The sequence below is a fragment of the Doryrhamphus excisus genome, chromosome 4, assembly GCF_030265055.1.
Source record: "Doryrhamphus excisus isolate RoL2022-K1 chromosome 4, RoL_Dexc_1.0, whole genome shotgun sequence".
Lineage (NCBI taxonomy): Eukaryota > Metazoa > Chordata > Actinopteri > Syngnathiformes > Syngnathidae > Doryrhamphus > Doryrhamphus excisus.
The window spans coordinates 17,628,829-17,643,429 of record NC_080469.1 but is presented as its reverse complement, the minus strand read 5'-3'; the positions used below and the strand labels follow the sequence as shown (position 1 = coordinate 17,643,429).

Genomic DNA, 14,601 nt, shown 5'->3' with positions numbered 1-14,601 from the left:
TTGATTGATGAGTTTTCTCTGAACGGTATTCATATAAAAGCTGTTTGAAAAATTATGTGCATTATTTGATAGTTTGAGTTAATCACGTCTCCCCATTCAAATATTAAACTGTATCTTTCATGGGGTACTTTTTAATTAGCTCTCAAAGTTTGTTATGACTTAAGCACTACATACATGTTTGTGGTCCAATCATTGACATTTTGAATGACACAATCCACAATTAAGATTGCTCTAATTAATAACAAATAATGCACACAAAATCCCATGCCCTGAGGGTTGTGAGGAAAGTCATGACATTAATAAAAAAACAAACTAATCATTGCACACATCCCCCGCCTTGACGATTTCATTTGAATTGCTGGTTTAATTGACGCCTATAAACCTATAAACAACCTACATACTTGGAACAATAAAATGCTGGGTGAAGTATTCTCTTTTGTAATGGTAATGTTGCACTACTGCTTCTATGCTGTGTTTATATGCACAGATTGAGCAGGTAGGTGTCATGTTTAAAGCAGTTCTGGTCATGTATTCTCACCGGGGGGTATTATAATTGTCTGTGAATTTGCTTGGTTAAACCAGCTGGTGATGTAGGACGCGGTTAATTACTTTTACTCAGCAGCAGTGGGGCTTTGAAGATTACAAAATATGGATATACTCTTCATTTCACAATTTAATGAAGTCATGTTACTGTACAGCAGATAATATTTAATGGAGCACCAGCAAACAGAGTTGAGGAAATTTGGAATTAAATACTCCTATCACATCACAGTTAAACACGAAAAAGGGAAATGCCGTTTTGATTTTATCAGGTAAAGGTTAGACATGGTACAATTAGAGTATTTCCCCAACAAAAAGTTATTTTTTGTGTTAGATTAGTTCATACATTCTTGATCAGAATTTTAAGACTAGTTGAAAAATTGCAGGAATTTACATTTTGCACCGTTGGATCTTAAGGACGTTCTAAGTAGAGTTTCAAAATTCAAACCATGAAACTGAAATAGGCTATTCATGTGCTGATGACAAGTTTATGACCAGAGCTTCAAAAATCTCTGAAACCCACCCAAAGTAGAACATTTTCAAAAAAGGACTCAGTAATGAGTGGCTGCACAAATGGGTTTGGGCATGCTTGATGTCCAGGAGACCAGTGGGAATGTTGCTCCAGGTGGTGAAGATGGCTTCACTGTCTGGAACTGATTATCCCTTGCCATCCATCTGAAATGGATGCAGATCAGGGGAACACGCAGGATGGTTCAAAAGAGTGAGGTTATTCCCCTGGAAGAAGTCCTTTGTCAATTAATCGGGTCATTACCACACATGCTCGGGCCTTCAATCATGATGGATGCTCCCTGCAACATCTCCACATAGCCACTCCGCCGTTTGACGCCCCTGCGCAACCTGAAGCTCCATTGTATCATTGCATCGGTAATGTGTAATGGTTTTTGCAGGAGTACCAGTGTTTGAAAGACTCGGATCGAGCCACTGATTGGGGTGGGAAACGGCTATTAGCAACCCTGCTCCCTGTATGCACACTCTATAATGCTCAACAGACAACCGCTTTTGCTCCATGACCTACACAAAATAAACACAGTTAGGACACTGATAAATTGTTACTTACTGCTTGCTCTTCTGACAAGTGGCTAGTACAGCTGCATACTGGCCCATTTTCACAAAAGAGTCAGAAAACAGAGAAGCAGTGCTTGGAGGAGGGCAAAGAGCTTAACTGGCTTTACAGCCCTCCTATATAAGGAAGTCTGCCCTTCTGTGACATCACAAATGGGCAGTTTTGCCACGCCTTCTGAAACTGAGCGTTTTGAGCCACCCCAAACTTCCCAGGTCTCACTTCCCAATGCGCGAACCTAATTATCTGAAACGTTGGAATCATTTAACACAAGAATACAATACAACATTCTAACTACATTTATAGGTCGGGAAAGTGGAAAAAGTCCCCTTTAAACTTTTGATTAGCTGAAGAATAGTTTATGTATTTCACTTTAAAGCTTGTTTGCAGTAAATTACTTCATCTAAAATGTTTTTGTCTGACTCCCATTTCTTCTTTTTGAATTTTGAAGCTCCACTTACAACCTCCTTAATGAAGATCCAACAGTGCAAAATTTACATTTTTGTCATTTATCAACTGTTCTTAAATTTTGATCAGTGTGTATGTTGAAGTAGCCACACTGCTACAACATTGTCTTTTTTCACCCCCACACTAGAGTTTAATAGTTTCCTTTTGGAATTAGCGAGCATGACCAAAGTAATTTTCTCCTTATTTTTCTATTACTTTTAAAACCAGTGTGTCTTTTACGCTGCACACTTTCAGACTAATTAATAATGTTAAGCCAATTTTCTAGTTAATCATTTTCAGACACTTAATGTGTTTTTCATGAGACCAAATTTCAGCAAGCAATCTGCCGTGTTCTGCATTCTGCGGGAGGATAGAAATGGAGTTATTTTGTCTGAATGAATAAGGCCAGTGCTGATGGCATCTAATGGGCCTGATGTAGCAACCTTTTCAGTATTCAACACAAGTTTATTTTGACTCATATTTTGAACGTGATGTTTGTTTAAAACTTTTTTCTACTTCCTCCGAGAAATGTCTTCTTGTGACATGTACTTGTGTGTGTGTGTTGTAGAAGAAAAATGTACTGTCTCGTCACGAGTTAAATAGAATAAATAGAATAAAACAGTGTAGATGTTCTTCAGTGGAAAAATGTGCTCATATACTCTACTCTGAAAGCTCATTGCCAACCTTGTACAACCCTCTTTATTGATCTGAGCACCCTGATAACATCTGTTGTTTTAAAAAAAAAAAAAAATATATATATATATATATAACCTGCTGACTCAGTCACTCTTGTGCATTTTTAAGTCTCCCACCCATTTCTTCACTCGTTTACCTTCTTTGACTCCTCTTCCATCTGCTCACATTTCCCGCGGCCGTCATTGGCATCTCCATCACCCTGTCATGGTGAGATTACACTGTTTGGATCTAAAAATGGATGGGTGATGCTGCTCTGTAAAGCAGAAGTCGGCCTACGCTGAGACACGTATGAAACGTTTACAATAGCTAGAGCTGGCCACTGTTGGAATGGCCCAGTGTAAGAGCATTATTAATCAGTATAGGAGTGCCGGATGAGATCATCATTATTTCTTAACCAATAAATGACCAGTTAAATGGCCATCAACCCTGTGGCTTATGCTTTCCTTTCATACCTACACAAATGTGTAGACTCACGGCATAACAACATAACAACAACTTTTTAAATGTGATTTTACTCATGTCCCTATGCTCTTTCCCACCGCCATAGGGTGATGGAAATGATGATTTATGTTTTCTCTTGACATTGACCCTGTCAACTCAGTTGATGGATTGCCATGAAATTTGCTGCTCTCTTCATTAATTTCTGACTTTTCATGTAATTTCCATAAATTAACTTTTTAAATGTCAACCATGGTTGGTGAGTGCACACTGGAAAAAAGCTATTGTATGTTGTGTTGTATTGTATTGTAATGTAAGTGGAATGGACAGCAAACTAAATGGCCATTCTTGACTTTTGGCAGGAATTCCACTGAATTCCTAATTCTGATTATTATGTTGTGTTTCCCCACAGGTGCGGATTGAGACGGCGACTACCCTGAAACTCAATATCCTTTCCAAATTAAGATTTTTGCTCGTACGTAAAAGTAACAGATAATGTACAGTGTTCCCTCACCAGGTCACGGTTCACCTTTCGCGGACTCGCTGTTAAGTGACATTTTTTTTTAGTTTTGTGTCCTGATTGGCTAAGGGACTGTAGACCATTGTCAGTCAGTCCTGTGCTTGACAAATTGTCAGCAAGTTTTATCCCTCGATGAAACGTTTTACACCGTCAAAAGGCACCTGCGGTCGCACCCAAAAGGGGAAAGAAAAATTTGAAAGAAGTTGCAGCTGTATTATGGAAGGAGTAAGGACGGAGGAGGGAAATGCATACAGTAGACCTACAGTATATGGGTAAATATGACAGGAGCGCTACGTTTTAACAAGGATACAAAAACACTACAGTAACAGGTTTATATGTGTCAGTCACTTATTAAAAAAAACTTGTGGGTTAATCATTAAAATTCAACTGCAGGTTTGAACTCTTTTTAGTGTTTAAATAAGAGAGAAATGTGAGAAAATGTTGAGAAAGTATATGGTGAGGGGTTTTACAACCTTAAAACATGTAACCTGTCCCCCGTGATAAATGACGGAACGTTGTATTGTTGATCCCAACAGGCTATCAAGGGTGGATTGTCGGCTATTTTTTTCCCATTATTTGTAGAGAAATTTTTAGGAACTATAATTCCATCCATCCATCCATCCATTTTCCTCCGCTTATCTGGGTCGCGGGGGCAGCAGTCCCTTAGTAGGGAAGCCCAGACTTCCCGATCCCCGGCCACCTCCTCCAGCTCCACCGGGAGGACACCAAGGCGTTCCCAGGCCAGCTGTGAGACATAGTCCCTCCAGCGTGTCCTAGGTCTGCCCCGGGGCCTTTTCCCGGCTGGGCATGCCCGGAACACCTCACCAGGGGGGCGTCCGGGAGGCATCCGGACTAGATGCCCGAGCCACCTCAACTGACTCCTCTCGATGTGAAGGAGAAGCGGCTCTACTCTGAGCTCCTCCCGGATGGCTGAGCTCCTCACCCTATCTCTTAGGGTGAGTCCAGCTACCCTACGGAGGAAACTCATTTCAGCCGCCTGTATCCGCGATCTCATTCTTTCGGTCATGACCCAAAGCTCATGACCATAGGTGAGGGTGGGAACATAGATCGACCGGTAAATTGAGAGCTTTGCCCTCCGGCTCAGCTCTCTTTTCACCACGACGGTCCGGTACAGCGACCGCATTACTGCCGAGGCTGCACCGATCCGTCTGTCGACCTCACGCTCCCACTTTCCCTCACTCGTGAACAAGACCCCGAGATACTTAAACTCCTCCACCTGGGGCAGGACCTCATTCCCAACCCAGAGGGAGCACTCCACCCTTTTCCGATAGAGAACCATGGCCTCTGATTTGGAGGTACTAACCACATCATCTGCAAATAGCAGAGATGAGATTCTAAGGCCCCCGAACTGGACTCCCTCAACGCCTTGGCTGCGCCTAGAAATTCTGTCCATGAAAATTGTGAACAGAATCGGTGACAAAGGGCAGCCTTGGCGGAGGCCAACGTTTACCGGAAACAGGCTCGACTTACTACTGGCAATGCGAACCAGACTCCTGCCCCGTTTGTACAAGGACCGGATAGCACGTCGTAGCACGCCACCAATCCCGTACTCCCAGAGCACCCCCCAAAGGACGCCACAAGGGACACGGTCGAATGCCTTTTCCAGATCCACAAAGCACATGTAGACTGGTTGGGCAAACTCCCATGCACCCTCAAGCACCCTGGTGAGGGTGTAGAGCTGGTCCAGTGTTCCACGACCAGGACGAAAACCGCATTGGACCTCTTGTATCAGAGGTTCGACCAATGGTCGTACCCTTCTCTCTAGCACCCTGGAATAGACTTTCCCAGGGAGGCTGAGGAGTGTGATCCCCCTGTAGTTGGAACACACCCTCCGGTCACCCTTCTTGAAAAGGGGGACCACCGCCCCGGTCTGCCAATCCAAAGGTACTGTTCCCGACTTCCACGCAATGATGAAGAGACGTGTCAGCCAAGACAGTCCCTCAACATCCAGAGCCTTGAGGAATTCTGGGCGGAACTCGTCCACCCCCGGAGCTTTGCCACTGGGGAGCGTCTTAGCCACCCCAGATACCTCAGCCATGGTGATGGCACTGTCCACGTATGTGTCCTCAGACTCTGCTTCCTCTATGGAAGGTATGTCAGTGGGATTGAGAAGGGCCTCAAAGTATTCCTTCCACCGTCCGACTACATCCCCAGTCGAGGTCAGCAGGCCCCCGTCTCCACTGTAAACAGTGTGGACTGGGCACTGCTTCCCTTTTCTGAGGCGCCGGATGGTTTGCCAGAACCTCTTCGAGGCCGACCAAAAGTCGTGCTCCATGGCCTCACCGAACTCCTCCCACACCCGAGTTTTTGCCTTGACAACCGCCGAAGCCGCGAACCGTTTGGCCTGACGGTACCTGTCAGCTGCTTCCGGAGTCCCACAAGCCATCAAAGCTCGATAGGACTCCTTCTTCAGCTTGACGGCAGCCCTGACCTCTGGTGTCCACCATCGGGTTCGGGGCCTGCCGCCACGACTGGCACCGACCACCTTGCGGCCGCAGCTCCGGTCAGCTGCCTCAGCAATGGAGGCACGGAATATGGCCCATTCGGACTCAATATCCCGGTCCTCCCCCGGGATGCAGGTGAAGCTCTGCCGGAGGTGAGAGTTGAAGACTCGACGAACTGGAGACTCTGCCAGACGTTCCCAGCACACCCTCACTACTCGTTTGGGTCTACCAGGTCTGTCCAGCATCCTCCCCCGCCATCTAATCCAACTCATCACCAGGTGGTGATCAGTTGACAGCTCAGCCCCTCTCTTCACCCGTGTGTCCAGAACATGCGGACGCAGGTCTGATGATACGACTACAAAGTCGATCATAGACCTGCGGCCTAGGGTGTCCTGGTGCCAAGTGCACTTATGGACATCCCTATGTTCGAACATGGTGTTAGTTATGGACAAACTGTGGTTCGCACAGAAGTCCAATAACATCACACCGCACGGGTTCAGATCAGGGAGGCCGTTCCTCCCAATCACGCCCCTCCAGGTCACACTGTCATTGCCCACATGGGCGTTGAAGTCTCCCAGTAGAACAACGGAGTCACCAGCTGGGGTGCTCTCCAGCACCCCCCTGATGGACTCCAAGAAGGCCGGGTACTCCGAACTGCCATTTGGCGCGTACGCACAAATGACAGTCAGGACCCTTTCCCCAGCCCGAAGGCGTAGGGAAATGACCCTCTCGTTCACCGGGGCTGACTCCAACACAGAGGCACCAAGCCGGGGGGCTATTAATAAGCCCACACCAGCTCGACGCCTCTCCCCTGCAGCAATTCCAGAGTAGAACAAGGTCCAGCCCCTCTCGAGGAGTTTGGTTCCGGAACCCAAACTGTGGGTCGAGGTGAGTCCGACTATGTCTAGTCGGAATATCTCAACCTCTTGCACAAGTTCAGGTTCCTTCCCCACCAGCGAAGTGACATTCCATGTCCCAAGAACCAGATTTGGCCGCCGAAGAGGTCGCCCAGGCACCCGCCCTTGACCGCCACCCAACACACAATGCACCGGACCCTTATGCTTGCCCCCGTAGGTGGTGGGCCTACGGGGGGGAGATCCCGTGTGGCTTCTTCGGGCTGGGCCCGGCCGGGCTCCACGGGTGAAGGCCCGACCACCAGGGGCTCGCCTGCGAGCCCCTCCCCCGGGCCTGGCTCCAGGGTGAGGCCCCGGTATCCCACATCCGGGCGAGGTACGGTTCCTCTTCTTGTTATAATTCATATGGGTCTTCTGAATCACTCTTGGTCTGTCCGTCACCTCGGACCTGTTTGCCTTGGGAGACCCTACCAGGGGCATATAGCCCCAGACAACATAGCTCCTCGGATCACTCAGGCACTCAAACCCCTCCACCACGATAAGGTGGTGATTCACGGAGAGGGGAACTATAATTGTACTTATAAAATGAAGATGCCATCCAGTGTTAGGTTGGTCATTTCTTTAATTCACCGCCACCCGTGGATGACTTTGAGTTCCGGACTGAGCAGTTCCTCCCTGTGAGTTCTCTTCTATCTCCATGCCGTCCTTTAAATAAAAGTGAAGGTAAAATGTGCTCCGTATTTTTCGCTTCCCTTCCACAGTACCTGGAGTCTATCTTTGGGCTGCTCTTCCAGTTGTTGCAGCAGGTGACGGAGTGCGACACCAAAATGCAGGTGCTCCACGTCATCTCCTGCGTTATTGAAAGAGTCAACACACAGGTGAGATTCGACAAGTCTGTTTCGCTTGAACTTGATTTTTCAGCAGAGATGTATTGGGGAGAGAAGGTGGAGTCTTGCTGCTTGTAGAAAAGGTCACTCAAAGTAGTCACCCAGATGGTTTTACCAAAGTGGATTACTGGATCTCAATGACTTTTCATGCTGTCACTGAGGACACAAGGCCACTTCTTTACTTTAATGCTTTCCCTGTGAATTGCAAGGCCGTAGGCAGCTGTTGCGTCCATGTCATTCCTCATTGACCTCCATAGCACAGATTCCCCCTTTCACCATATTGCCATACTCAATTTTTATATATTTTTTGCGTGAAATAAGTTGCCCTAATCCACAAGCCAGCCAACTCGGGGGCTGGGGAAGCTTGACCCTCTTAATGACCTCCCCAGGCTCTTTTCAGATCCACTTTAAGCACCTTCCATTAAACGATGCCTTGACTTCAATCTGTCACTGAAATGTCTTTCATCCTTGTGAACTGTCAGTCTAGTTAAGTCTTTCCCCCCAGCCCCCAACCAGGGACTAAACCTCCAGAGTGAGTGCAAGTCTTATTATATTTCTCACCCTGCTCCAAAGGGATTTTGAGCCCACACACACTGTCGGGACCCCAAGAAAAATGCACAATGAAATGACAATGTGTGCAATGGGGTCAGTTGAAGATGATGATAAACAAATATCCAACTTTTCGTTTTTTGTATTTGTCATCTGACGGCTTTGTTTCCTCTCCGGGCCAATGTTCCTCATCTTCTTTTTTTTCCTCCCTCAGTCTGCATCCCAGCTGCCTCTCAAAATGTAATCAAGCAAAAGATCCCAGTGCGGCTTCCATAGCCTGGTCACATAGCTGTCACAGGGAATGCATATCTAACTCAACACTCCACCAGAAAAATGTTGTGGACTATATGCTAAATAGCTGAGCAGATCTCCAGGCATTGTTATTGTAAAAATACTGCAATTAGCCTCTGGCTTTTTTAATAGCATCACACATTATCAGCTACGCATAGAAAGGATGACTTTGTGAGTAAAGCTGGTGTGTGTCGTCATAATGAGAGCATTGTACACTTGAGTTCACTTTGATTAGGCTGCTTTTTAACCACAGTACAACTTAGACAGTATACAGTCATCTTGCATGCTGCACATTCAAGCACATCATGATCTGATTGAGAAGCTTTTAGATAAGCTGAATGAAAATGGTCGTATCAGTTTTTGCTCATTTGCGTTCTCTCCGCTCAGTGGTAACACTATAGGGGTTTTTCCACTAATGTGATATACATATTTCATAAGCAACTGACAAGGCACTGGTTATTATCTTCACAATAAAGTTGTCTTTTAAGCATTTTATGAACTGTTGGCTAAATGGCACCACTTGGCCTGCAATTGCATTGTCATTTTTATCCTTATGGGATCTTCTCAACATTGGCCCCTTTTATCGTGCATTGGTAAAAGGCAGACGGTGGCAGACCGAGGCAGACGGTGTTGGACAACGCTGGGTGACACTCTCGCTGTGTGAAAGAAAGCATGCAATATTCTGGCTTGCTGTGTAAAAGGCACAGGCGCAAAAATGCCAGATCTTCCGCAATATCAATACTGGAATTTTCCATCTTCACAAAGCACCTTGCCCTACATTTTGTAATACATTGCTTGTCTTGTTATAGATTCGGCCATATGTTGGCTGTCTGGTTCAATACCTGCCCCTCCTTTGGAAGCAATCTGAAGAACACAACATGCTGCGGTGTGCCATACTCACCACTTTAATCCACCTGGTGCAGGTAAGGTGTTTTTCAAACTTATAGTTTCCCTAATTTTATCTGCGCTTTTTTAATTTTTTTTAATTTATTTTATTCCATTGTCATCCCAGCAAAACAGCTAGAGAAGTAATATCCCCTGCAAAACACCATATTATTTGTTCCTCATTGTATACAGGTGAGGAGGTGTATGAAGGGAATGTATTAACACCTAATTATTGGCCATTTTTGAGGATTTTTACAGATTTTTCAAGGTGCACTGAATATTGTGTTCAAGGGCTATACAGACTATACAGACACCAAGTTTTTTTCCCATTTTTTAGTCATCAGTAGGAGAACATAGGTAAGTATCAGTTCTCAACCAAAAAGGGAGATGGAAAGCTTTTTGTGAAAAGATAAATTTCATGAAAATATATACAAATATAACACCATGAACTATTTCCAATTTTCACATATGGAATTGATGTATGTGTGCATGCGTGTCATCATGTGTTTGTGTTTGTGTGTGCGTGCATTAAATTTTCCTTCAATGCGGAATCTCTTGAACGCTACACGGCTCCAAGCCTTTTCACTTCCTGGTTGCTGCAGAGGCAAGATGCCTTCCGAGCTTTTATAAACAGCATTTCTGCCACCTTGTGGCTTTAAACAGCACTAAACATGATCTCTTCTATTGTGCACTCAAACAAACGTAAAAGATGCATAAATACGTCTTTGGTAGCGAATATCAGGCCTTAATTTCACAGTTTCAGACGGTAGTACTGCAGAGTCAACTTAGCACTTTTCACTGATGTACTTCAGAATGTGAGAGAAAACCCCCCCCAAAAATTAAGTTTCAAGGGTAAAGATTATTTTTGCAGGGTGCATGGCTTTCACTTCTGCTGATCCGGTGCGTTCAGTGTGGCGGCACACGCCCTTCCGAGGCCTGTGAGGCGATGATATGCTCTCTACTCACCCACACGGTTTACACAACATTGGCTTGGAGTCATCCTACAAAGAACAATGTACTTGATGTACTTTATGGAGCCATTCTAGTAGTATAGCATGCTGCGTGAATACACAATATTCTTTGACAGTGGTGTCCATACTACGGCCCGGGGGCCATTTGCGCCCCGTAGATGTCAATGAAAAATCAACAGTAATTATGCAAAAAGACAGTCCAAATGGAAAAAAGGTACAATATTGCCATTTTTGTTGCATAACAATGAAATAAAGAAATTAAGTCGTAATATTAAAAAAAAAAGAAAATTTGGTTGTGGAAAAGTTGAGAAAGAAAATATGAAAATGAAAATAAAGAAAAATTATGTAATGAGTTGAAATTTTAATTTATAATGATTTTCTTTTTTTAAGTCATTGTATTATTATAAACAACCAAAACAAAAAGTTGTGATTTTTGTAAAATTAAGTTGAAATGTGATGAGAATAAAGGCAAAATAAAGTATATAAATATAATAAAAAAATGTAATCTAGGAAAAATAAACTCTTGAAAAACAACAAATGAAGTTGTCATGTTTTTTTTAGAAATGTAGGTTGTGGAAAAAGTTGTAATGTTATGAGAATCAAGGTTTCCCCGAGGATTTTTTAAAGGTGTTGGCACCGCTTTCTGCATTTTTTTTAAAATTATGCTGACATTTTTTTTTATTAACTTATACTTTTTTTAACGACCAGCAGAACTTGAACCAAAAACATTGCAAAACTGTTGCGGATACATGGGAAATGAATTGTTCAATAATATATATTAGTACTTAAATAAAATAAATATTATATAAATATGTAATATATTATCTTATATTAATATAAATAAAAGAAAATTAAATAAGAAAATGTCCTGTATAAAGAGTATAAATTGAGAGTCCAGGGTTATGATAGCACGGGTGTATCCAACAAGCAGCACTATTAAAGCGACTTTGACAAAAAGAAAGGAGAGGTTAGCCATTTGTGTTTTATGTGACTGCCAACATTTAAATTGCATTTTTATTAAAAAGCACATCACTACTCACTGTGCTCATTTGTTGTCATCATGTTGAATAGAACACTTCTAAAATACTAAAAGCAGAAGCGACTATTCTTTAGTGAGCTACTGAGCGCTTACAAGCAAACTGTTGGAGACTCCTGTGATACCTTCACCTCTTGAATGAGTGGGGGAAAAAATTCAACTTGAAATGTCATAAAATCACAACAGAAGAGAATGCATGGAAAGCTATACTGTTCTGACAGTGAAGAGACCGTTCCATCTACCTCACGCCTGTTCATACACACATGTTGCATTAAAATGGGTTCAGTGTGTCTGAGCACGTGGTATATGATTAGATCGAGGCCAAAATGACCCACTGTTCAGCTCTTCGGCTTCCCATACCCGACGGAACACACATCAATCCCATGTCAGTGCAAGGTACCAATTTCTCCGAAATGAGGATTCCATCATTTCCTATGTACCCCACCCTCACTTGAAACGCCATTAAAATGTGTGGCCAGTAAATACAATGAACAAAGCCTTTCATTTACAGCTGAACATTTTCTCCACAAATTGAAGGAAATTGTCCTACGTCCTTCAATGGGGTTATAAAATGCACATTGGCTTTCAAATAGCAATCATTGCATCTTCAGGTACAGAGAAAAAAGTCGATAGGACGTTCCTGGAACCGTGACACACTTGTTTTTCGGAGTCGGAGCAGTGTACGTGACCTTACGCTGTATGCTTCCTGCCTATCCCAAGACAAAGTTATGCTCCAGTAATGGAACTAAAGGGACACTTTAGTCTTGCCTGCAGAACAGAATGACATAGTGTCTTATACTCGGCATGAATGAGTGGAGTGCTGAACTGTACCCAAAATGTGTCCTGCCTGCTTCACTCCTCTTAGATGGCTTGCCAAGAACACCCGTATAGTGGATAATACTTTTTATTTTATATAGCTCTCAACAGACAGCAACCACTTGTATGTTTGTTTTTTTGTTTCCTGCAGGGCCTCGGGGCGGAGAGCAAGAACCTCTACCCCTTCCTTCTTCCTGTCATCCAGCTCAGCACAGATGTTTCCCAGCCGCCTCATGTGTATTTGCTGGAGGATGGACTGGAGCTTTGGTACAAGAGATGTTTGAGACTTAATTACTTATGCATACCATGTGTTCCACTCACTTATGAGTCAATTTTTGCGGGATTAGTCACCAACTGCATTATCCGTTCACTTAGTATACACGGGCCAAATGCAAACACTTTGCACGGCGGAAGTGGTAAGTGGGTTGACCGTGGCGTACTGTTTTAAATGTGCCTATTTACAGGCAATCAGGCACTGATGGAGCTGTGGATACATTATGTGCGGTGCACAGCCTGTCTTTTCGGTTAATGTTTCAGATACCATTTTAAAGCGGTCTCAAGTAACCTTTTGTTGCACCTACAAAAAGGTTTGACTTACTGGTGGGGATTTTTGCAGGTGTTAGATTTTTTTTTTTTTAACTCTGTCCTTAATCTCCCTCTTCTTTGTATTCCTGCGGAGAGCTGCAGGATTAGCATGACGCATGAGAGCTTGTAAGCACAAAGCCCCACATTTCTGCCCGTTCTTTTATCTTCACTGATAAACAGTCACGCTCAAAATGGCAATTGGCTTTGTTTATAAAGCAAGTTGTGATTTTTTTTCTTTGCTTTTATCTTCTGTCAAATTTGAGCACTGCCTCTCTTGATTCATGTGAGTACACTTGTGATTATATAAGATCAAATGTCAACCTCAAACCTCAAATCCACCTGCAACCATCAAATGGTATTTAAGAGAGGACTCTTATCTTTTGTTTCTTCTTGCCATGCAATGCTATGCACTTTGAAATGAACAATATACCTTCTCTTTTTGTGCAGGTACGTGACTTTGGAGAACAGTCCAGCCATCACCCCGGAGCTGCTCAGAATTTTCCAGAACATGTCAGCTCTTTTGGGTGAGCCCCATAAACCGCAAAAAGTTGGCGGTTTGATCCCCGCTCCCTCCACCTGTCACCGTTACTGCAAAACACTTTAACCACATCGCCGCCCACACTGGTGAATGAATGTTTAGTGGTGGTCGGAGAGGCTGTAGTCATGAATTGGCAGCTGTGGATACAGATGTAGATTACCACCACCATTGTGTGACTGAATAATATGTTCACTTCACTGTGAAGCACTATGTGTACATTGAAAAGCGCTATATAAAATCTGACCCATTATTCATTCATTCATTTTCTACCGCTTATCCTCACGAGGGTCATGGGGGGGCTGCAGCCTCTCCCAGCTGTCTTCGGGCGAGAGGCGAGGTACACCCTGGACTGGTCGCCAGCCAATCACAGGGCACATATAGACAAACAACCATTCACACTCACATTCATACCTATGGACAATTTGGAGTCGCCAATTAACCTAGCATGTTTTTGGAATGTGGGAGGAAACCGGAATACCCGGAGAAAACCTACAAATGCACGGGGAGAACATGCAGACTCCACACAGAGATGGGTGGAATTGAACTCGGATCTTCCAGCTGTGTGACTCGATCGCCATGCAGCCCTAACCCATAATTGTTATTATTGTGATTATTTCAGTGACAGCTACTAAAAGTCGTGCTTATGCAAACATACTGTCAGGATGACAAGTGTTTCCACCGGGACAGCATGAGCGTACATGAGGTAGGCACGATACCACGCAAAGTCAGATACGCCATATGCTGCAAAGGAAGAACCAAAGAAAGACAGGTTGATACTTTATAGATCTCTGAGAGAAATTCACTTTTGCAGCAGATACAGCCATTCATCCATGTAGGATCACGGTGGTACGCTGGAGCCTATCCCCGCTGACTTCCGGCGAGAGCCGGGGTACACCCCTCACAATGTACAGAATGCACATTTTATGAGAAAAATAACACTTTACATAGCGTATTTATAAGTTGCATGCAATGTAAAAAGCAGGGAAGACATGCGTGATGGGG

General features: G+C 44.0%; 1 protein-coding gene across 3 annotated transcripts in view; it reads left to right on the top strand.

Moving 5' to 3' along the window:
• Positions 1 to 14,601, top strand: part of ipo11 (importin 11) — a 98,998-nt gene that overhangs the window by 41,440 nt on the left and 42,957 nt on the right. For all 3 annotated transcript variants that reach the window (XM_058069566.1, XM_058069567.1, XM_058069569.1), the window contains exons 17-22: positions 3,615 to 3,648; positions 7,678 to 7,718; positions 7,803 to 7,919; positions 9,578 to 9,691; positions 12,628 to 12,743; positions 13,509 to 13,585. In XM_058069566.1, the coding sequence (XP_057925549.1) occupies positions 3,615 to 3,648; positions 7,678 to 7,718; positions 7,803 to 7,919; positions 9,578 to 9,691; positions 12,628 to 12,743; positions 13,509 to 13,585 (499 nt within the window). The remainder of the gene's footprint in view (positions 1 to 3,614; positions 3,649 to 7,677; positions 7,719 to 7,802; positions 7,920 to 9,577; positions 9,692 to 12,627; positions 12,744 to 13,508; positions 13,586 to 14,601) is intronic.